The sequence below is a fragment of the Hippocampus guttulatus genome, chromosome 11 (genome assembly GCF_054856545.1).
Source record: "Hippocampus guttulatus isolate MCC_2025c chromosome 11, RoL_Hgut_1.0, whole genome shotgun sequence".
In the NCBI taxonomy this organism is placed as follows: Eukaryota; Metazoa; Chordata; class Actinopteri; order Syngnathiformes; family Syngnathidae; genus Hippocampus; species Hippocampus guttulatus.
Genome location: NC_141271.1, coordinates 22,375,826 through 22,395,521, shown reverse-complemented (window position 1 = coordinate 22,395,521; position 19,696 = coordinate 22,375,826). Strand labels below are relative to the sequence as shown.

The following is a 19,696-nucleotide window of genomic DNA, read 5'->3' as shown; positions in this document are numbered from 1 at the left end:
TCGACACGGCAAGCTCCAAGGATGGGAATTTCCTCACCGCGTGTTCAGCTTCCGTCTGCTTCTCCTGCTTTAGGAGCTCAACCGCTTGAAGGATGGCTCGGTAGTCGTGAATGTGGTGCTCCCTCAGAATCTTCTCGTAGTTTTTGGGCTCTTGGCCTCGCAGCAACTCCACCAAGTTGATCTGTTCTTCTTTTTTGGGGCTCTTCTGCTTCGAGGGGGTCCTAGCGCACACGAGAGGAAACATCAACACGACGTCCCCCGTTGCGCCCGATACGTGCCGCGGGTTCCGGACGGAGCGGCGCGGCTGCGTCAGACGGTCCCCGCGGAATCGTCAAAAGGCCGATGGGAAGAAGCGGCGACGCGCGCGCGTCGGACCACTTACTTCTTCAAATGTATTCGGATGTCTTCCGGCGCTCGCTCTTTTTTGCTCACGGCCATCTCGGCGCAGCACTGGATCTCGCCGTGCTTGTTTGAGGCTATGCAGCGGTACTGGCCCGAGTCCGACGCGGTCACCTCGCCGATCTCCAATTTGGCCTCCCGGCCCTTTTGCTGCAGGGAGATGCGCCCGCCGGGGGTGACTTGCCTCCACTTGCCCTTCATCCACTTGACGCTGGGGATGGGCTCGCCTCCGATCTTGGCGATAAAAGTGGCCGAGCTCACTGCGGGTAAAAGACCACGCGTCAGATGTTTGAAAGTGCCGCCGTGCCGGTCGAGCGGCGAAGCGCAGCGCGCCGAGGGGCAGGAGGCGCCGAAGCGCTTCCAAATCTCGCGTGGCCTGCTGTGACGAAGACCTTTTGGAGCCACTTACTCTCTGTGACAGAAACATTCTTTGGTTCTTCGATGAAGAAAGGGCTGTCCGGATGTTTCGTGGGGGCGGGCGCAGCGGCGGGGGCGGCGGCTGGAGCGCAGACGGCAGGTGTGGCCTTGGATTCTTTGTGCAGAGAAAGTAAGCGACGTCAGTAGCAAAAGGTACTCGGTGTGGTTCGGAAGCGGCCACGAAACCTTCCATCCATCCATCCAAATACCTTTGATGGTGACTTTTGCCTTGCAGAAGTCCGTCCCGGCAGAGTTGCTGGCCTTGCACAGATAATCTCCCGCGGCGCTTTTGCCGACTTGGCTGATTTGCAGGCAAGGAGTTCCGCTCACAAAGGTGATCTTTGTGCCGGGGTCGCACCTCAGCTCCCGCCTGTCCTTCATCCAGTTGACGGTGAGCGGAGGAGTGCCGCCGACATGACATTTCAGGCTCAAATCATCACCCTCGGTCAGCATCACCGGCTGCAGTGGCACGTCGAATTTGGGAGGCTTTGCGCTTTCTGAAAGAGCACGTGGATGACAACGGATCAGCACAAGCAAACGTCAAGTGGACCGACTTCTAGGAGAAGGACCTCTGCTATAAGCCCAGGGGACGTTTGAGTTGCCATTTGCTAGCTCAGCTTGATCTCGTATTGTTTTCGAATTTCGAAAAATAATCTCAAGACAAATAGAAATGATCAAAATTAGCGAGAACAGAAACCTGAGATGGTGAGAGCGACCCGACAGGAAGCTTTCCCTTGCTCGTTGGAGGCCTCGCAGGTGTAGACGCCGCAGTCCGACACGTCGGCGTCTCGCACAAACAGCGCGGCCGCGTTGTTCTCAAAGAGGACGTCGTATTTGTCCGAAGGGCAGATTTCTTTGTTGTCCTTGACCCAGCTGACTTTCAGCGGCCGGGAGCCGGAAAGCCGAGACTCTATGGCGACCGTCTTGCCCGCCGAATCCATCATGGACTCCGGCGGGCGCTTGATGAAGGCCGGAGGAAGCGCACGCTCTGTCGTGGACGGGGAGACAGAAGAGGCGCGGTCGTTACGTGACGCTTTGATGCTCGGATCGCAAATTATTCCGGGCCTCTCCCCTCATTTGAAAACTAAATGCCCCACACCTGAAAACGTAAGCCAGAGAAGATCCTACCGATTGCCCCCGAGTACTACCAGGTTACCGTTAGTGTCGACAGTCTAAAGAGAGGACGCGACAATGAGGAAACTAAGAGTGTTCCTGCGTCACCCAAGTTATCAAAAGCATGACAGCAGTCAGTGCCACTGGCCATGTTTTCCCGCCGACGCTGCTCTCGCGCTGTTGAGGTCCTCAAGAAGGCAGGAAGAGTTTCACGCCGCTTTTCACGTTGAAATCGGCCAAACGGAATGGGAGCGACCGCACTCGGCAGTGACAGAGCACGGATGCCGCGACCACATGGCGAGGGTCACGGGTCCGCCCGTACGGATGGCCGCGCCCTTCCGAAAGACGTTGGCGTCTACAAACCTTTGACTGCGACGCTGGTGCTGCAGCTTTCACAGCCCCACTCGTTCAGAAGCTCGCAGGTGTAGATTCCGCCGTCACTCGACGAGACGTCGGCAACCTCGAGAGAGGCCACGTCGCCCGTCAGGCTCATTTGGTGCCGAGCGCTGGCGAGTAGCTCGCTATTATTCAAGAACCACGTGGCGTGAAGCTCGGGGGATCCTTTGATGGTGCACCGCAGGCGCGCCGTCTCCCCGTTTGTCCAAAGCGCGTCCGCTTCCAGCCTCTTGACAAAGACCGGAGGCTCTGAAGACGAGCCCGGGAGACGTCAAAGAAGTGGCAACGGTGAAAATGCTTTCAGTCGGCTGCTGAAGAAGGTCTTACCTTGAAGCTTAACCGCGGCGGCGCAAGCGGCGCCACCGGCTTCGTTTGCCACCGTGCGCACGTAAGAGCCACCATCTTCCGGCGTCGTCTTGAGGATGTCAAGAGCAACGGTCTTATCCTCAAAGGAGAGTTTGCAGTCGGGGCACTGGCGGACCCTTCTATCGTCCCTGGTCCAACTCGCGCCGACTCCCGCGGCTTCGTCCAGCCGACACTCCGGGCGCGGCGGGGCGCCGACCGCGGCCGCCACTTGACTCGGCGGCTTCGCAAAGTCGGGCTTCTCGATGACCCGCAGCCTGACGCCGCGTTCGGCCGCGCCAACGTTATTGGACACCCGGCGCGTGTAAAGGCCGCGGTCGGATGGCTTCGCCGCGCAGATGTCGAGACCGATCTTATGGCCGTCACGTAAAGTCCGGCGGTGCGTCGGCATGCCGGATACGGCCCGCCGGCCTGTGCACCGCGCAACGTTCAGAGGAGCCGATCCCGACACGACGCGCTCAAGCGTTGCGCTCTTGCCAACGCAAACCCTTTGAGGGTTAGGCTTGGTGACAAAGGTGGGAGGGGCTTGTCTTTCTGTGAGAATGAAGACCGAGAGAAACACGAACAACACGGTGACCAACTCGGAGCAGCTCACGACGGAGCGGGGCGGTCCGCTGCCGGCTTCCTACCTGTCACGTTGAGTGCGGCGGAGCATCGGTCGGCGCCGTGCCTGTTGGACGCCTCGCAGCCGTACTCGCCGGCATCGTCCTCGGTGGCGCTCAAAAGCTCGAGAGAGGAAGCGGTCATGCGACTGATAATCCTGAAGCGCTCTCCTTCTTTGATGAGCCTTCCGTCTTTGAACCACTTGAAGCGGACTTCGCTGGCATCCGCCGTTTCACACTCGAACCTGGCGGCGTTGCCGGCATTGATCTCCACGGGGACCACGGAGTGCTTGAACACAGGCGTCGCAGTCTGGAGCGCTGGAAAGAGACAAACGTAGTTGACGGACAAAATCGGAGAGATATTCGTGCCATGAAATCAGGACAACATTGTGTTGCGCGCGCGTCTCTGTCACGGTCATCCCAAAAGTGTTTTACCTGAGACTTCCTCCTGGACTCGGATCACAGGTGCCCTCTTGTCCACCGTCACTGTCGCGGCAGAAACGCAACGAGTTAAAAGCAGAGTCTGGCTCTCGTGCATCCGTATCGCTTTGCGGATTCCCCCGATCGACGAGCAACCGCGCGACGTGAGCGACGCCAAACGACGGCGCGCTCCTAAACCTCCGAGAACCGCTGTCGGTGTGAGTGCAAAAAAGAAAAAACAAAGTGTGCAAGGGTGCCAAGAGAAGCATGCGGATGCCAACCTTTGGTCATCGAGCCGCGGCCGACATCCTCGGCTGAGGTTCGGAAAGACAAAGAGCCCCCCCGTCCGGGTCCGGCGCTCATACAGCACAGGGGGCCGTCACGTTTGCGTGAGTAGGACGCGGAAGCCGCGGTATTCAAGTGGCCATAAAGCCAAATGGCAAAGGGAGCGGGAAGCCCCCCGGCGGCGCGACGCGCCGGCAGCTCCCGGGGGATCCGGACGAGGACGTCGGGCAGGCTGCGCAGACGCACGTCGGGAAAGCCGTTCAGGAAGTAGAGCTGCGAGTACGGAGGCGGGGATCCCGGCTCGTCCGCCGTCTTTTCCTGGTCAGGGCTCTCGGCGGAGTCTTTTGCGCTCTTCCCGTCTGCCCGTGAAGTTGCGTGCACAGAATCTGTCACGATGGCGCACTGGTCTTTGACATTTGCCTCTTTAGCTGGGTAAGAATCATAGGCGGGAGAGTCATTAGGGGTCAGAGGAGGCCGCTCACGCTTGTTAGTGACACTTTAGAGCCACACTGGTTAGCGACACGCAGACGAGGCCTGTGATCCGCTCCCGCTGCTTCGGAACACTTTTGGAGCTCAACGCGCACGGCGTCTCGCGTGATTCCGGGCGGCGGGAAGCGAGACGCGGCACCGCCGCTAAACCGGCCGGCCCTTCTGTCCCACTTGAGCGAGACCTTGAAAAAGCTCGACTTTAGCCGGCTGCGGTGTGAAAATGTTTTTTGCCACAGAATGAAATTCCCTCTCCCTCCCGAGTGGTTTCCTTTCTCAACTAAGATCTCGGGGCGCTGTGCCCACAGCGAGTACCGACAGGCCCTCTGCACCGGATCCCGTGTTCGTCATTGTTTTTCATCTTTCTTGTGCAGAGCGTGCCCGTTAAGTCCTAATTGCCCCACGGGGATCGATAAAGTTTTCTGAATCGGAATGTGACAACTTCGACATCGTGAAGTGAGTTTGTGTTGCGTTGGACTTTTGGAAAATCATCCACGCGTATGAGTGAGGGGGGTGCTCACGCGATGACAACGCAGAAAGGCTTGGGAAGCACTGGACGACGCGAGGGGCTCCGTTGCTACCTTTTGGATGTTGCAAAAGTTGACGGTCAGACAATCGAGAAGGAACAGTCCATGGCTGGATCGCTGAAGGTCAGATGAAGTCGCTCGCGTTCTGCCACCCGCAAGTAACCCCCAGAACCCCCCCCCCCCCCCCCCCACCACCACCACCCAAAAAGAAATTCTGTTCAGGCCTGTCAGTAACGCTTACACTTGTTAGGGACACATATGAAGCCTCATCCGTTTATCCCGGTTACGGACGCGCGTGGCCGTGTCAGCGACACCTCGATGAGTCAGTGACGTGTTCACGCCGGCTATTGACAAAACAGCGACATAAACAAAAGTCTCGTCGAGTGTCGATAGCGGGCGTGAACGGACCCCGGGTCTGAAGGTCTTGTGGTCTTAAGATCTCAAAGGGTCAGTACGACTCGGGAGCGGAAGCAGGCGGAGGAGCGGCCTGAGAAAAGAAAAAAGAGAAAGCACCTTCCACGGTGAGGCGAGCCGATGAGCTGTTGCGGCCGTGCCGGTTGGCGGCGGTGCAGCGGTACACGCCCTGGTCGGCCAGACTCACGCCCCGGATGACCAGGGACAAGAGTCCGCCGCTCTGAGAGCTCCGCGCCCGTTCTCTGAGCAGGTTCCGGCCGTCGTGATCCCAAACCACCCCGACGAAGGGCTGCCCGTCGAAGGAGCAGATGAACTCGGCCATCTCGCCGCTTTTCACGCGGATGTCTCGCAGCTCCATCAGCGGTTGGGGCTTCAGGGCCGCTTGGGTTTCAACGCTGCGCTCCGAGCGCTGCGTTTCAACGCTGAGCGTGCGCCAAGACGCGCAGGAGCTCTCCGAATAGGACTCGGTCAGCTCGGTGACGCTGCGAGTCTCGTGCCTTTGACTTAGCTTAGCCTCAGCAAAGGTGCCAGCGAAGGCTTTTTCATCTGCGCGGTCAGAAAGAGTACAAGGGTTAGGTCGACGCAACAACAAGACTCGGTGAGCAAAGGAGAGCGTGACCTCCACGCGGGTTTCGTACCGGCCCGGACAAGCTGGCGCTCTCGCCGGCGGCGACGCAACTTTGCGGCCGCGTCGACATTGGAGCGTCGACACTCGGAAAAGACGTCCGCAAAGCAGATGAAAGCCGACGGCATCGCCGTTCGGACATGAAATCGCGTGGCGTGACGTCGCGTGGAAATTGATGCCGCGCCCGAGGAGGACTTTGTCTTGTTTCTCACAATTTCTCCTCCCAAAAGCAAGAGAAAAGGGAACGCTGCCAACTGAAGCCAAAGCGACCGCCAGACTGCAGACCGAACGACGACTCGCGACGAAGAACCTGTAGAACCCGCGCGCGGACGCACGGCAACGCCGCAGAGTCCCGACGTGAGACGAGATGCGCACGAAAAGAGCCCGTGACCGGGGCGCGCGCGGACGTAAATGTGATCTCCTCCAAACGGGGCGCCCGTGACGCGGGAGGCGGAGCGGCTTCCGTCCCCGCGCCGTCCGAGTCCCGCGACGCTCGGCCCGCCCGGCCACCTCGGCGTACGGCCGGCGCGAACGCTCGGCGGCGCTCGGAAGGCTTCCGTCAGCCTGCCCCAAAGCCGCCGCGGCTCCTCCGCCGCCACCGGCGCAGCGACAATGTGTCGGGGCGTGAAGAATGCATCCACTCTCAAGTGTTTTGGAGTGTCCGGCCAAGGGCGCGATATTGCATCGTTATTGATTATTAAGACCATCGTGAGTCAGGAAGGAATTGTCCTGAATCCATCCAGAGTCACATGTTTGACTTTTTGTTAGCGGCACTGCAAAAAAAAAAAAAAAGCGAGAGCTTGTTGGAGCTCGCGCAATCGGGATCAACCGAAGGTCCAGGTGGCGCTTTGCTCTTTTGCCCACACCGGAAGGACATTCCGGCGCACAGTCCAACTCCCCCCGTCCGCCTTGACCAAAAGTGCTCCTTTGTCCCGCGTAGGACATTTCTGCACGCCGGCCAACAACTAATGGAACAACTCTGTCACTCGCGCGCCGGCGCAGATGCCCAATCTGCGCCGCGGGTCGTCGTCCGACTCGTGAAGACCGAGAGCCGACTCTCACGCGGAAGTCGAGTCGAGGCCGTCGTACGAAAATACCGGACATTCATTGACGGCGGACTCCTTTCCATTGGGAATTCGGCAAAGCCGCGCGAGCGTTTGTGGGATGTCCCGCCCGCCGAGTCGTCTTCCGACCGAGGACGGCGCGAGCGTTCTCGGCGCGCGGACCGAACGCTCCGAGAGCGGAGACGGGAAGCGCAGGGAACTCACCGTCCACGTGGAGAGTGGCCTCGCACGCGAGCGTCCCCCCCGAGTTGCTGGCCACGCACGAGTACTCTCCTTCGTGCTCGAAGGCCACGCTGGAAAGGCTCAAGCGGCAGACGTCTCCGCGTCGAGACATCTCGAAAAGCTCCGATTGCGCGAGCTCTCGGCCGTTCCGCAACCAGCTGACTTGCAGATCTGCTCCAGGAGGGGGGTGGGAGGAGGCGTGCCGTCAGTACGCAAAATATACGAGGCGGCGCAAAAGCAACAACAAGCAAATGTCTTTTGGCATGCAGAGCCAAAGTGGTCAAAAGAAGACGAGACTCCGTAGCCACGTTGGGATTTTGATGGTTCGTCACGCGCAACGTCTCCAGCGGGAAGACGCGCCGTCGCGCAAACCGGCAGGGTGCGCGACGGGCCCGAGACAACCCGCGCGGTCGGCTCGCCATCCCTTCGAGCGTTTGGGCCGTCCTTTCGGACTTTGCGTCCGGGTCGTCGCTTTGCGTCTTTTCCCAGGTTTTGCGGCCGCGACTTGACGTGGACGTGTTTTTTTGTTGAGTGGAGGCGCACGTCTTACCTTCCCCAGAGACGGCGCACTCCAACTGGGCCGAGTGGCCCGCCGTCACCAGGACGTCTCTCATGGGAGAAAGCAGGCGCGGAGCGGCCACGCCGACCGCGCTTTCTTGGGCAACTGCAAGACAAGACGTCCAAAGTCCGCCATTGTCGTCTTTGCTGTCGCACTTTCAAATGTTTGCGTTCCTTGTTGAAAATTTGACTCGACCCGACCATCCGTTTGTCGCAACCTGACCCCGCGGGGAGCCCTTCGCCCCCGGGTCCCTCGCGTGTGACCTCATCCCATCGGAAGCGGCGGAGGGCGAACGAACCTTCCACGTCGAGCGACGCCGAGCAGGTGGCCTCCCCGAAGTCATTTTTGACCCGGCAGCTGTAGACGGCGGCATCCTCGGGGGAAACCTCCGGCAGCAGCAGCGCGTGCTCGTCTCGGTCGCGCAGGAACTCGCAGGCGGCGCCGGCGCTCAGAGCCCGGGAGCCCCGGTACCAGGTCACCTGAGGCGGGGGCAGCCCGCTCACCCGCACCGAGAAGCGAACCGATTGGCCCGCCGTCGCCGTCTGAGCCCGCATGGGCTGAAGCACCTGAGCGGGTTCGGGGACTTGGCACACAAACAAGGAGGGGGCGCCGTTAGCGAGACGGCGGGCTCTTGCGCTTCAAAGCGCCGACAACCGCTCCTCTTTTCAGACCGCTCGAGCGGACGTGAGCCCTCTCTAAGCGTTGTTTTTCCCTTCAAATGCATTCGCGACTCATGTGAGGCAAACCGAAAAGTATGTTTTTCTTCCCGATCCGTCCCGATGGGACCGAGGGAAAAAGTGCAATTGGAAGCAAAGACCCCGTCCGTCATCCGCGTGCGCTTACCTTGCACGCGAAGGCTGACGGCGCTGCTGTTCTTCCCGGCGACGAAGGCGTACTCGCCGGCGTCGCCGCGGTAGGTTTCGGCGACGGTCAGGCGGTGGAGCTTCCTGATGGCCACGTAGCTGAAGCGCCGCTCCCCCGACAGCCGCATCTCCGTGCCGTTGCGCAGCCAACGGCCTTCCACGTCGTCCTCGCTCACTTCGAACTCCAACGTCGCTCTTTGTCCCTCGACAACCTGAAACAAGTGCGCGGAAACTGACCGGCTTTCTGGCGCAACGGTGACAAGGTGCATTTTTTTTTTTATCAACTTGTTGGACTTCAAGTTCAGCGCCTCCAAGCTCAGAAATTCCGCCTCCCGACGGTACAGTTGGTCTGGTTTCCCCCGTGAGAGCCGAGCGACCGCTTATCTTTTGCGCTCTCTCTCTCTCTCTCTCGCTAGAATCCATTTTCACGGATCTGCTGTGATGGTGAACCAAACCAAACTTTTTTCCCGGTTTTCTGACGGCTGTAACGAACCAAACGGCAAAGCCGACCTTGGTCACTTTGTCTTGGGAAGGAATGGATGGAAATTCATTTTTACTATCCGATTCATCTGCGAATCGGCGACGAATCCGAGAATGGTGAGCGGGAGGCATGCGGAGAGGCCCGCGGTCTCTCGCCTCTCGCCGTGCGGGCACAGAACCGGGCTTCCCCGTGGACTCACGGTCACGTTTTTGGCGGCGGGCTCCGAGATCTTGATGTCCCGTCCCTCCACCGTCAGGTTCCCCTTGGACACGCCGGAGCCGGCCACGGCGGCGTACTCTCCGGAGTCGGACGGGCGGACGGACGGCAGAACCAAGCGGTGCGCGAAGGTCTCGGAGGTCATCTTGTATCTGCGGGAAAATGCTTTTTCACTGGACTTTTCTCGGACTTTGCGGCGGTCCGGGGGGAAAAGGTTGCGCCGAGCGAGCGACCTGTCGGACGGCTCCAGCTCCTGACCGTCCTTCATCCACACCACCGGCACGTCGGCGTCAGAAACTTCACATTCGAAGGTCGCTCTCTTCTTTTCTGTGATCTTCAAGTCCTTCAGGCGTTTACTGAATTCGACCACCCGAGCTGACACCAGAAAACATAGTCGCCTTTCAGCGAGACACTCCCCGAAGTGGCCGTCCGTCCGGTCGGTCGGGGTCGGTCGGTCCGTCCGTCCGACCGCCGGGCGGCTTTTCCCGGGGCGCTTACCCTCCACGGAGAGTTTTGCGGCGGTGCGCGCCTGTCCCGCCACAAAGGCGTACTCCGCGGCGTCTCCGAAGTGAACGCTGCGGATGCTGAGCGTGTGCGTTTGCCGTTTGCAGCGAGCCTGGCATCTGTCGCTGGAGCGGATCTCGGCGCCGTTCTTCAGCCATTTGGGGCAGATTCCCTCGTGGTTGACGTCGACTTGGAACGTGACCGCGTCCTTCTCCTGAGCGTTGACGTCCTGAAGCGCGGCCGAGATGAGGATGGCTGCAAAGAGCAAAAGAAAAGAAATCAACGCCTCGGGAAGAACTCAGCAGTCGCTTTCGTCGCTTGTCTCGAGCGTCGGGGTTTGGGACGGAGGACGGCTCGACCGCCATTTTCCAACAACGGTCACTGAATTTGTCCTCTGGAGGGCGCGCCGACGACGGTGAAAGCGAGCCCAACCGAGCTAGGCAGCCTCACGTCAGCGTCCGGTCGCTGGGGCGGAGCGAGGCCTTCAGGTTTCCTTCACCTCCCGCCACCACTCGGACGCATTTTGGCGCAATCGCTTTCCGACAAGGGCACGCCTGAGCCACTTGAGGCTGTCCGGACCGGAAATGATTTGGAGTCGGCTTTACAAGCGAGACATCGAGTCGAGGGCGTCTGCGATCTGTAAATCGCACGTGTGCGAATCAAACGGCGGTTCATGGTGTCGCCGAAACGGACTCCGTTTCACTAAGGCATTTGTTGCTCCCATGTTGGAGCGTGTTTGTTGGCAGCCAAACACCGCCGTCTCCTTCTCGGTCGAGGGCCGCACTTGAGAGGACACCGGGGCGAACGGAGCCCCCGAGGTGCCCCCCCCCCCCCCCCCGTCAATCTCCAGCGCCGGGTACCGACCCGCACGCCGCGAGAGATGGGCCGGCGCCGCCCTCGGACATTAGCCGAAAAATTGGACTGAATGCAAAACCGTCGATTTGCTTCCCACGACGCATCTTTGTCCCAGCGACACGTAGCGGCGACAGGCGCCGACGTACTGGAGCGCGCTCTTGCGCCAGACCGCGGAAGGGAGACAGCCCCGGGTGGTTTTCACGTCAAACGTGAACCTGGACTCATCGCGGACCGATCGAGGAGCGGAAACGTTTCCCAAACTTACGGCGGACGGTGAGCGTGGCCGACGCGCGGTCGTCACCGCACACGAAGGCGTACTCGGCCGCGTCGGCCCCGTCGGCGTCGACGATATTCAGCTGGTGGACTTTTCCCCGCACCGTCGTGCGCAACATCTCGCTCATCTGGATCTTCGCGCCGTTCTTCAGCCAGGTGGACGGCACGTTGAAGTGGGACACTTCGCACTCGAAGACGGCCGACTGGGTCTCGGCCACCGTGGCGCTCTTCGGGGCTTTGGTCACGCGAAGAGCTGCGGAGGCAGGGGCCGGCGTTAGCCGCTAACGCCGAGTCAGAAGCCGAACGTGGCGGGCGAATTTGCCTTCGACTCGCACACCGCCGTCTTTCGTATTGCATCGGTGAGCCGCTTTCACATCGGCTACGTGGACGAGCAACATTCGGTCTGCGTTGCAAAGGATACGAAGGCGCTTCACCGAAAGTTAGAGGAACCCGATGGGAGTTGGGACGGAGCGGGAGGAAATACATCGTTGCTCGCATATCTCATTCAAACACGGCCCTGGCCTGTACGCGACGACCGAGCCTTTTTGGCGGTGGCGTCGGCTCGCACGGCCCCTTACCGTCGACGGCGAGGCGAGCGCCGCAGCGCAGATGGCCGACCACCGCCGTGTACTCCCCCTCTTTGCTTGCGTCCACGTCCCGGACCAGCAGTTGGTGCGCCTTCTTCTCCGAGGTCATCCTGTAGTGCTCGTTGTCCTGCAGCTCCGAGTCGTTGAACAGCCACTTGACCGGAACGTCGTCCTCCGAGACGGCCAGCTCGAAAACGGCGGCGGCTCCCGGGAGCGAGGTGACGTCCTTGGGCCTCTTCAGGATCTTGATGGCTGTGAGGAACATTTGTTGTGATTCCGACGGGGGACGTTTCCGGTCGTCCCGCTGAAGTCAACAAAGCCTTTCGCTCGATTTCGCTCGGCAAAGGCGGAGTCATCGCGAAAGCGGCAAATGGCTTGCATGAGGACCTTGGTCTTCCGGAAGAGCGCGGGTTGAATGTGTCAAGTGCCGGTCGAGAGAAGAGGTCGGCTTTGCGAACCTACGTTTCAGCGGGTGCGTGGCTGCAAAAACAGACGGCGTGGAAATTGAAAGCGATGCTTGCGGGACTGGCCGATTCATTGACTTTTCGGTTGCTTTCCAGAATTGCTCTTTGGGTGCCGAAACGGGCAGCGCACCCTCGACCACTCGGCGAGGCTGACACTCAAATTTAACTCACCGTCACGACGAGGTTGGGCTCCCGGTCAGTCCCTTTAGAAGCGCCTATTACCGAATAGAATAGTTGATCGGAGAAGAGGGCGAGACGCGGAAGGCACTTCCAAAAGGAGAGGCTGGGAAGGCCACGCGCGGAACACGCGATGGCGAATTTGTCGTACGCGCAGACGCGCCACTTCTCTCAAGCGGACCGAGTGACGAGCGCTTACTTTCGACGTTCAATCTGGCGCTGGCCGACAGTTTCCCCAGCTTGAAAGAATAAACGGACTCGTCCTGCGCCGCGCAGTCGACGATGGTCAAGGTGTGCGCGGTGCCGCTGACGCCGATTCGGTATTTGTCGCTTTGCTGGATCTCCACTCCGTTCTTGATCCACTGGGCTCCCCTGACGTTTTCATGGGTCAGCTCCAGGCTGAAGACGGCGTCTTGTGTCTGGACCACGTTCAAGTTCTTCAAAGTCTTCCTCACCTTCACGGCTGTGGAAGAAACATTCAAGTTTTGTCCCGGACTTCGGCTTTCCCGGCCTCGGCCGACCCCGTCAAGAAGTGGCTCCAAGAGCCATCCGTCCGTCCGTCCGTGCATCGGGGGTGCGCATCTCTCCAATTCGAGACAATTTGATCCGCAAAACATTTTCAGGCGTAATGATTCGCTTTGTTTCGATGGGATGGACGCGTGTTCGATCCAAACCCGGTTTCCGATTCGAACCCCGTCCATCCACGCGTCGGTCCCGGGCGAGGCTCACCTTCGACTTTGAGATGGGCCGAGGTCTTGGAGCTCGCAATCTGGTAGGTGTACTCCCCAACGTCGCTGGCTTTGGTGATGACGATGACGAGGCTCCTGACGCACCCGTTCGCCTGGCTGAGGACGTTGTCGTTGAAGTCCAGCGGCTGGCCGTCTTTGAGCCACTTGCCTTCTGCGGACGGGTTCGCGACCTCGCACGTCAGCTCGGCCGTCTGCGAGTCGGCTACCGCCAAGTCCCGGAGAGGCTTCTTGATAGCGCCTCCTGGTGGCAGGAGACGACCGTCAGCTCCAGCACCCCAACTTTTGCCACGGGCGGATGTGGCAAAGCGCCGACCGAAGCCGGCTCCCGCGCGCCCGAGCAAAGCGAGCGCATCGGTCATACCCGAGACGGTGAGCAAAGCGGCGCACGTCTTCTCGCCGGCGGCGAAGGTGAATTCGCCCTCTTCGTCCTTGGTAGCATTGAGGACGGTCAGAGTGTGCAATGTGCTTTTGGACTCCATCTTGAATTTGCTTCCCGCTTTGAGCGGCTGCCCCTTGAAGGTCCAGAAGGCGTCGATGCCGGGGTGAGACACTTGCACTTCAAAAGTCACGTTCTCCGACTCCGCGCACGTCTCGTCCTTCATCCCGCTCACGATTTGGACAGCTGCGCACACAAACATCCCCGGACCGGTTAAAACCTCCCGTTTCCCTACTCCGCAGTAAAAAGATCTGTTTGAAGCCGGTAACGGAAGAGGACGCGCCCAGGATCTTAACGCCTAATTTCTTGAGCGCCAGTCCTAGTTGAACTCAGTTAATTTCTCAATTGAACAACCTTGAGCAGAAGTAAGAGATCCATCCGACTGATCACGCCCTTTCGGCAGCGGATCCTCTTCCTCGACCATTTGTTGCATCGGTCAAGACCTGCATCTCGATTTAGCTATCGCGGCCCGGGGCGCCTGTAATGGGCCGCATTTTTCACAGCCCCGTTTTGTTCAGCGGAAACGTCGGCGCTGTTGGACGCTCTGCGGCCGGATGGGCGGATGGCTTGCGCAGCCGACGACGAGGCGAGAGGAGCGTCGGTGCGTATTTGGAACTGGGAGTCGCCGCTTGGAATTGAAGCGGATCGACACGGGACGGGAGATGTGAGCCAAACTCTTTTTTCCGTCAATGGACGCGGCTTCTTGCTTGCTTGCAAACTTAACTTATCGAAAATCAACGAGGGAAGTCTTGAATACGAATGGCGAATCTACGTCAACGCCCGAATCGCCGTCGTGACATTTCGACCTGCCTCGCAAAGAACGAGAGTCAAAACCGGTCCGCCGACGAGCGTGAGCCCGTTTCGCGCGACTTACTCTGCACGGACAATCCGCAGCTGGTGTCGGCCCGGCCGACCGCCAGCTTGTAGTGACCTTCGTCTGAGGCAAAGGTCCGACTGAAGACGAGGCGCTGCTTGGCTCCCTTGGCCACCATCTGGACCCGGTCGCCGGGCGCCATCCGTTCGCCATCGTGGTACCACGTGACCGAGCTGATGTCCTGAGCCGAGATTTTGGCCTCCAGAACGGTCTTGGTGCCTTCGACCGCACTCGTGTCCTTCAGCGGGATGAGGATCCCGATCGCTGCGATGCGAGACACCGGCGGCGCGTGATTTGGCAAAGCGCACGAAGAACGGCTGCGAATCCGGCACGTTACTTACTGCGGATCGTCAGCTTGCCGGCGGTGGACATCCCCTGAGTAGGAACTGCAAAGGAGTAAACTCCAAAGTCGTCCTCCCCGGCGTCCTCGATGACGAGTTTGTGGATCTGTTTGTCGATAACCACGCGCACGCGGTCCGAAATGGCGACGGCTTGGCCGTCCTTCGTCCAGGTGCCTTCGACGTTGCCTTGAGAAAACTTGACCTCCATCTGAGCAACGTCCCCCTCGCAGACGGTCAAATCGGCGAGAGGCTGCAGCAGGGTCACCGGGCGGTCTGCGACGGGAAACGTTTCCGGTTCATGAAACGGCGTTCGTCTCAGAGGAAGCAAAGTACGGCGCAATCGCTTACGCCGACGAATAACGTCAAGATCAATCCACGCATTCCAGCGGTTTCCCGAAAATACCGACTGATCGTACAATGCGCCGGAGAACACCGCGGGCGCGGCCGTCGCGTGTGAATGCGGTTGAAAAGTTGAAATGCTGCGGATGACGAGAAGAAGGTGAGATTCGACGTCGCAACGCTCCACACAGGAGACATTTTTACAGATGGGTTTGGGAATTCTATTGTCGGCATTTTGGAATTTGGAGATGGCGTCAAATAGTCGTCCCGAGTGAGCGGAATATTTTCAAGTGGGAATGGTGGGGATCAGTCAAGAAATGGAGAAAGAGTCAAGAAATGTTTTGGGATTGGAGAAGAGTCGTCGTTCCAAAGAAGTCCTGCGTTTTGTGACTCGTTTGGACGCGACTTGAATCGGTTCCGAAAAATAACGTGCGGAAAGAGCAGAACGTCAACGTTAATGCCCTTTCGTTTTGCTGTATTGGTGATGCCAATGGTGCAAATCTCCCGGACTCACATTTCATCTTGAGGGAAGCGTGCATCTTCAAATCACCCACGGCGAAGGAGTATTGTCCCTGGTCGGCCTTGTTGACGTCTTTGACCGACAGGCTGTGGCGTCCGCGGCGTGACGAGATGACGTGCTTGCCGCTCGAGGACAGTCGCCGGTCTCCGAAGAACCAGGCCCCCTCGGCATCCTCGCGGGAAACCTCGCACTCAAACTCTCCGGAGTAGGTCTCGGGCACCTCGGCGTTCTCGAGGGCTTTCAGGATCTCCAGCGGGGCTCCTGTCGGGCCCACATCAGATCGCGTTCCATCCACTCGTCGAGCTCGGTGCGAGCGCACAAAAATAAGCTCACGGCTGACATTTTTGGAAATCGCGGCATTCTCTCTTTTCGCGGAACAACGCGAGACCCGCCGCGAGGGCGCAGCGAACCATCCGCGCTTTGCGCCGACGACCGGCAACGCGTGGCTTTTTTTCAGCGTCGTCCCATGCAAAGATCCACTCCCAAAAAAATGCAAGAGGCGTACGCTCGCCGTCTCTCTCGGCGAGGCGACCCACCTTCGACGTTCAGCTTGCCGCTGGTTCTGACCAGTTGGTCGTCGACGACCACGCAGGAATATTCGCCATCGTCTCGCGTTTCCAGCATGAGCACAGACAGCATGTGGACTTTCCGGTCCGAGTGCATCCTGTACTTGTCTCCGGAGACGATCTCGCGGTTGTCCTTCAACCATTTGACCTTGACGAAGGGTTCGTTGGTTTCGCACTCAAAGGTGGCCATGGTGTCTTTCTCCTTGGCGTCGATGTCGTCCAACTTCTGCGTGAAGGTGACGACTTGTTTTGCTGCGCCGCCAAAACAGAAAGAAGCTTTGTGTCATCGCGCGACAGAGCCAGCGTACAAAGCCATCAATTTGCTTTGCAGCATGCGCAATGCGATTTATGTCAAGCCTGAGCATTGCGCCGGTGGCCGATTTAGTGTCTTTGGAGTCGGAAAGGCAGGTGCAAAGCGGGCGGAACCATGACGGCGGCCGTGGCGAAAGGCGACGGAGAAGAACGGAAGGCCATTTTTGACAAAAGCGACTGGTGCGGGCAGTGCTTCTGGGGACTTCTGGGCCCAACGCTCTGCACTTCCATTCCAACATATCTCGGAAATGAGGCACCCAAAATGGTGACTATTCATTCAGCTGCTGACGACGCAGCATCGGGGGCAAGCGGAGCAGGGGGGGGGGGGGGGGGGGGTCGAGGCGGCATTACCTTGCACCAGGAGGAAAGCGTGACTGGAGGTCTCGCCGGCAGAGTTGACGGCTTTGACCATGACGCTGGCCGAGTCTTCCGGGGCGACGTCTCGGATGACGAGCTCGCACAAATGGTCTTCGGGCCAGAACCAATAAAGCCGCTCGCTCTTCTCCAGTTGAACGCCGTTCTTGAACCATTGGCACTCGGGCTCCGGTTTGCCGACGACCCGCACCCTGAACTTGACTTCGTCCCCTCGCGCCGCCGTCTGACTGGAGATGCGCTCCAGGATTTTGGGAGCTTCCATGCTGGGCGAGAGCTTGACCCTTTCCGGTTTGAGTGGCTTGGCAATGAGCTGGCCACGCTCTTCCTCTTTTTTCCTCTCTTCCTCCTCCTTCTCCCCGGCTCGATGAAGGAGGTCTTCCTTTGTCTTCCTCAGAAGATCCTCATAGGATTCATCTCGCTTGCGAGACTTGAGTTCCACGGCCGTGATGGACTCGAAATAGCCCTCTTCCGTCCGGCGCTTGAACTTGCTTCTCAGCTCCTCCGACTCCTCGGTGGCTTTTGCGTGAATAATCCTCTGGGCTTTCTTCAGCTTGACGATCTCTCTCTGCCGACTGTCATCCGAGGCTCGCTCCACTTTCACCACCTCGAAGGGCGTCCTTCCCGGTTCCGGGAGAGTCTCGGTTGCTTTGGGCTCGGGGGCCCGACGAAGGAGCGTCCTGAAGTCCTCCTTCTGCTCAATCTCCAGCTTAACGGCATGCTCGGTCGAGCCCAGGTTGTTGTCCGCAACCACCCTGACCTCGCCCGAGTCGTAGGACTTGACGTCCGCGATCTCCAGGTAGTAGATGCCGTCGTAGCGCAGCCGGTAGCGCTTGCTCTTGCGGATGAGCTGGCCGTTGAGGTACCAGTTGACCTTGGGCGCGGGGTAACCGGTCACTCTGCAGCGGAATCGGGCGACGTCGCCTTCCAGCACTCGGGTCGGCTCCGGGAGGAGGACGATGTCCGGTTTGGTCTTTTCGGTCTCCTCGTCGGCGGCCACCCCCGCGGGCCCGCCCTCGTGAGCCGCGCGCTCCATCTCCTCGATCCTGTGCGCGCCGATCCTTCCTTCGGGCAGCTGGCTCTCCTCCACCAGACCCTTCTCGTCCTTGACGATCAGGGTGGCCGAGTTCTGGTCGGCTCCGAACTTGTTGCTGGCTCTGCAGGTGATGACGCCGCTGTCTCGCGCGTACGCGACCTCGTAGTCCAGACTGCAGTAGCCGAATTCGTTGACCATGCGCAGGCGGTTGGCGGCCTCCAGGGGCTTGCCGTCGTGCAGCCACTCCACCGCCATGGTGGGGTCGCCGATCGGGGTCAGTCTGCACTCAAAGTGAGCGGGGCCGAACTTCTTCATCCGAACGGAGGTCAGCTTCTTCTTGAATTGCGGCTTCTGCTGCTTCTCTTTGTCGTAAAGGTCTCCCTCCTCCCACTGCTCCTGGCCGTAGCGGAGATGCAGGGGCTCCAGCTCGGGGGCGGCGATCTCTTTGGCCTTGTAGGTTCCTTTGGTGACGACGAGCTTCCTCTCGGGCTGCGGCTCAGGGTAGTCCATCTCCACGTTGACTCTGCAGCGGGTGGTGTCCCTGCCGGCTTTGTTGATGGCCGTGGCCGTGTACCAGGCGCCGTCTGCAGCTGACGCCGAGGGGATCCGGAATGTCGCTTCTCCTCTGGTTCCTTCGATCCTGGAACACAATCGTCAGGTCAAGCCAAGTTTTTTTCCCTTTGCGTTACTGAGCGACAGCGAGCCGCTTCGATCCTCGGGTCTTGGAGCCCGCGACTTTGGGATGAACTTATCGTTTGCTCAACTTATTGTGACCTTGTGCAAACTTTCTAAATCCGACACGGGTCAGCTGTTGAATATGTGAATACCTTTTGCACGTCTCGCTGTTTGGGAGCGCGGAGGGAAAGGGCAAACCCCCTGTTATAGTGCATTTGAGTGAACTGACACTCCAAGGCCCAAAGTGAGGCGTCTAGATGTTCGGGGTGGTTTTTTAGTTTTTTTGTTTTTTTTCCCACAATGCAGAGCACAGCAACAATACCGTTTTCAGGGAGTAAGGTCGAACCTACGTGATGTGCGGATGCTTGCGAGGCGTGACAATGTCGCTATCTTTGAGCCAGACAATTTCCGGCAAGGGGTTCCCGATGGCTCTGACGGCCAGTTGCACCAAAGTTCCTTGTTTCACGCTGATGTTCCTCAGCCTATCCGTGAACTGCGGGCGCAGCAAACTTTCTTTGGCTGGAAAACAAGCGGAAAAGCAAACACTGAAGCGTGGACGACATCCAAAACGAGTAAGAGAGCAGCTCTTCTTTTTACCATCGACGGCGAGCGTGACTGAGATGGATGAGCGCCCGGCCCTGTTCTGAGAGACCACCGTCCACTCGCCCGAGTCACGCGGCGTGGCTGGGGTGACGATCAGGGACTGAGTACCGTCCTCTTTAATCACAATCTTGTGGGTTTGATCGCTGGCCACCGGTTGTCCTGTGCAACGGCACACGTCAAGACCCAGACGTCGTCATCAGACAAGACCGACGAGTGCGACGGCGAGCGTTTGATGGGAAGAGCCTTTGACTCACCGTTGTGGAACCAGTACGTGTCCGGCATGGGTCTGCCGACCACCTTCAGGTCAAATCTGGCGGTTTGCCCTTCGGAGCATTGACACGAGACGGGCTTCACGACGAAAACGGGCTTGTAGAGTCTGTCCAGCTGAGCCGCGTCCGTATCGACGAGCCTTCGGGCCAGAGAACGGCCCGAAGGACTGGGAGAGCGACTGAGGGGAGGTTCCGGCGAGCGGCTCGGTGACCGAGGTGACGTGGACCTTCACAACAACAACAACGTCAACAACAAGCAACGCCGCAACAAGCCAAAGCTCGCACGTGCGTT

At 59.3% G+C, this 19,696-nt stretch overlaps 1 protein-coding gene across 1 annotated transcript in view; it reads right to left on the bottom strand.

Annotated features, from left to right (window-relative positions):
• The window catches only part of ttn.1 (titin, tandem duplicate 1), a 127,921-nt gene that overhangs the window by 98,718 nt on the left and 9,507 nt on the right, over nucleotides 1-19,696 (bottom strand). The window contains exons 16-44 of the mRNA XM_086124434.1: nucleotides 19,390-19,631; nucleotides 19,130-19,294; nucleotides 18,883-19,051; nucleotides 16,801-18,497; nucleotides 16,108-16,389; nucleotides 15,566-15,832; nucleotides 14,713-14,985; nucleotides 14,372-14,635; nucleotides 13,423-13,683; nucleotides 13,042-13,302; nucleotides 12,512-12,775; nucleotides 11,663-11,923; nucleotides 11,077-11,337; nucleotides 9,951-10,211; nucleotides 9,686-9,827; nucleotides 9,436-9,604; nucleotides 8,736-8,967; nucleotides 8,191-8,475; nucleotides 7,884-7,997; nucleotides 7,316-7,504; nucleotides 5,522-5,968; nucleotides 3,992-4,423; nucleotides 3,726-3,776; nucleotides 3,318-3,608; nucleotides 1,514-1,804; nucleotides 1,026-1,313; nucleotides 809-931; nucleotides 383-659; nucleotides 38-221 (exon numbers count right to left, since the gene is read on the bottom strand). Of these exons, the coding sequence (XP_085980560.1) occupies nucleotides 38-221; nucleotides 383-659; nucleotides 809-931; nucleotides 1,026-1,313; nucleotides 1,514-1,804; nucleotides 3,318-3,608; nucleotides 3,726-3,776; nucleotides 3,992-4,423; nucleotides 5,522-5,968; nucleotides 7,316-7,504; nucleotides 7,884-7,997; nucleotides 8,191-8,475; nucleotides 8,736-8,967; nucleotides 9,436-9,604; nucleotides 9,686-9,827; nucleotides 9,951-10,211; nucleotides 11,077-11,337; nucleotides 11,663-11,923; nucleotides 12,512-12,775; nucleotides 13,042-13,302; nucleotides 13,423-13,683; nucleotides 14,372-14,635; nucleotides 14,713-14,985; nucleotides 15,566-15,832; nucleotides 16,108-16,389; nucleotides 16,801-18,497; nucleotides 18,883-19,051; nucleotides 19,130-19,294; nucleotides 19,390-19,631 (8,443 nt within the window). The remainder of the gene's footprint in view (nucleotides 1-37; nucleotides 222-382; nucleotides 660-808; nucleotides 932-1,025; nucleotides 1,314-1,513; nucleotides 1,805-3,317; nucleotides 3,609-3,725; nucleotides 3,777-3,991; nucleotides 4,424-5,521; nucleotides 5,969-7,315; nucleotides 7,505-7,883; nucleotides 7,998-8,190; nucleotides 8,476-8,735; nucleotides 8,968-9,435; nucleotides 9,605-9,685; nucleotides 9,828-9,950; nucleotides 10,212-11,076; nucleotides 11,338-11,662; nucleotides 11,924-12,511; nucleotides 12,776-13,041; nucleotides 13,303-13,422; nucleotides 13,684-14,371; nucleotides 14,636-14,712; nucleotides 14,986-15,565; nucleotides 15,833-16,107; nucleotides 16,390-16,800; nucleotides 18,498-18,882; nucleotides 19,052-19,129; nucleotides 19,295-19,389; nucleotides 19,632-19,696) is intronic.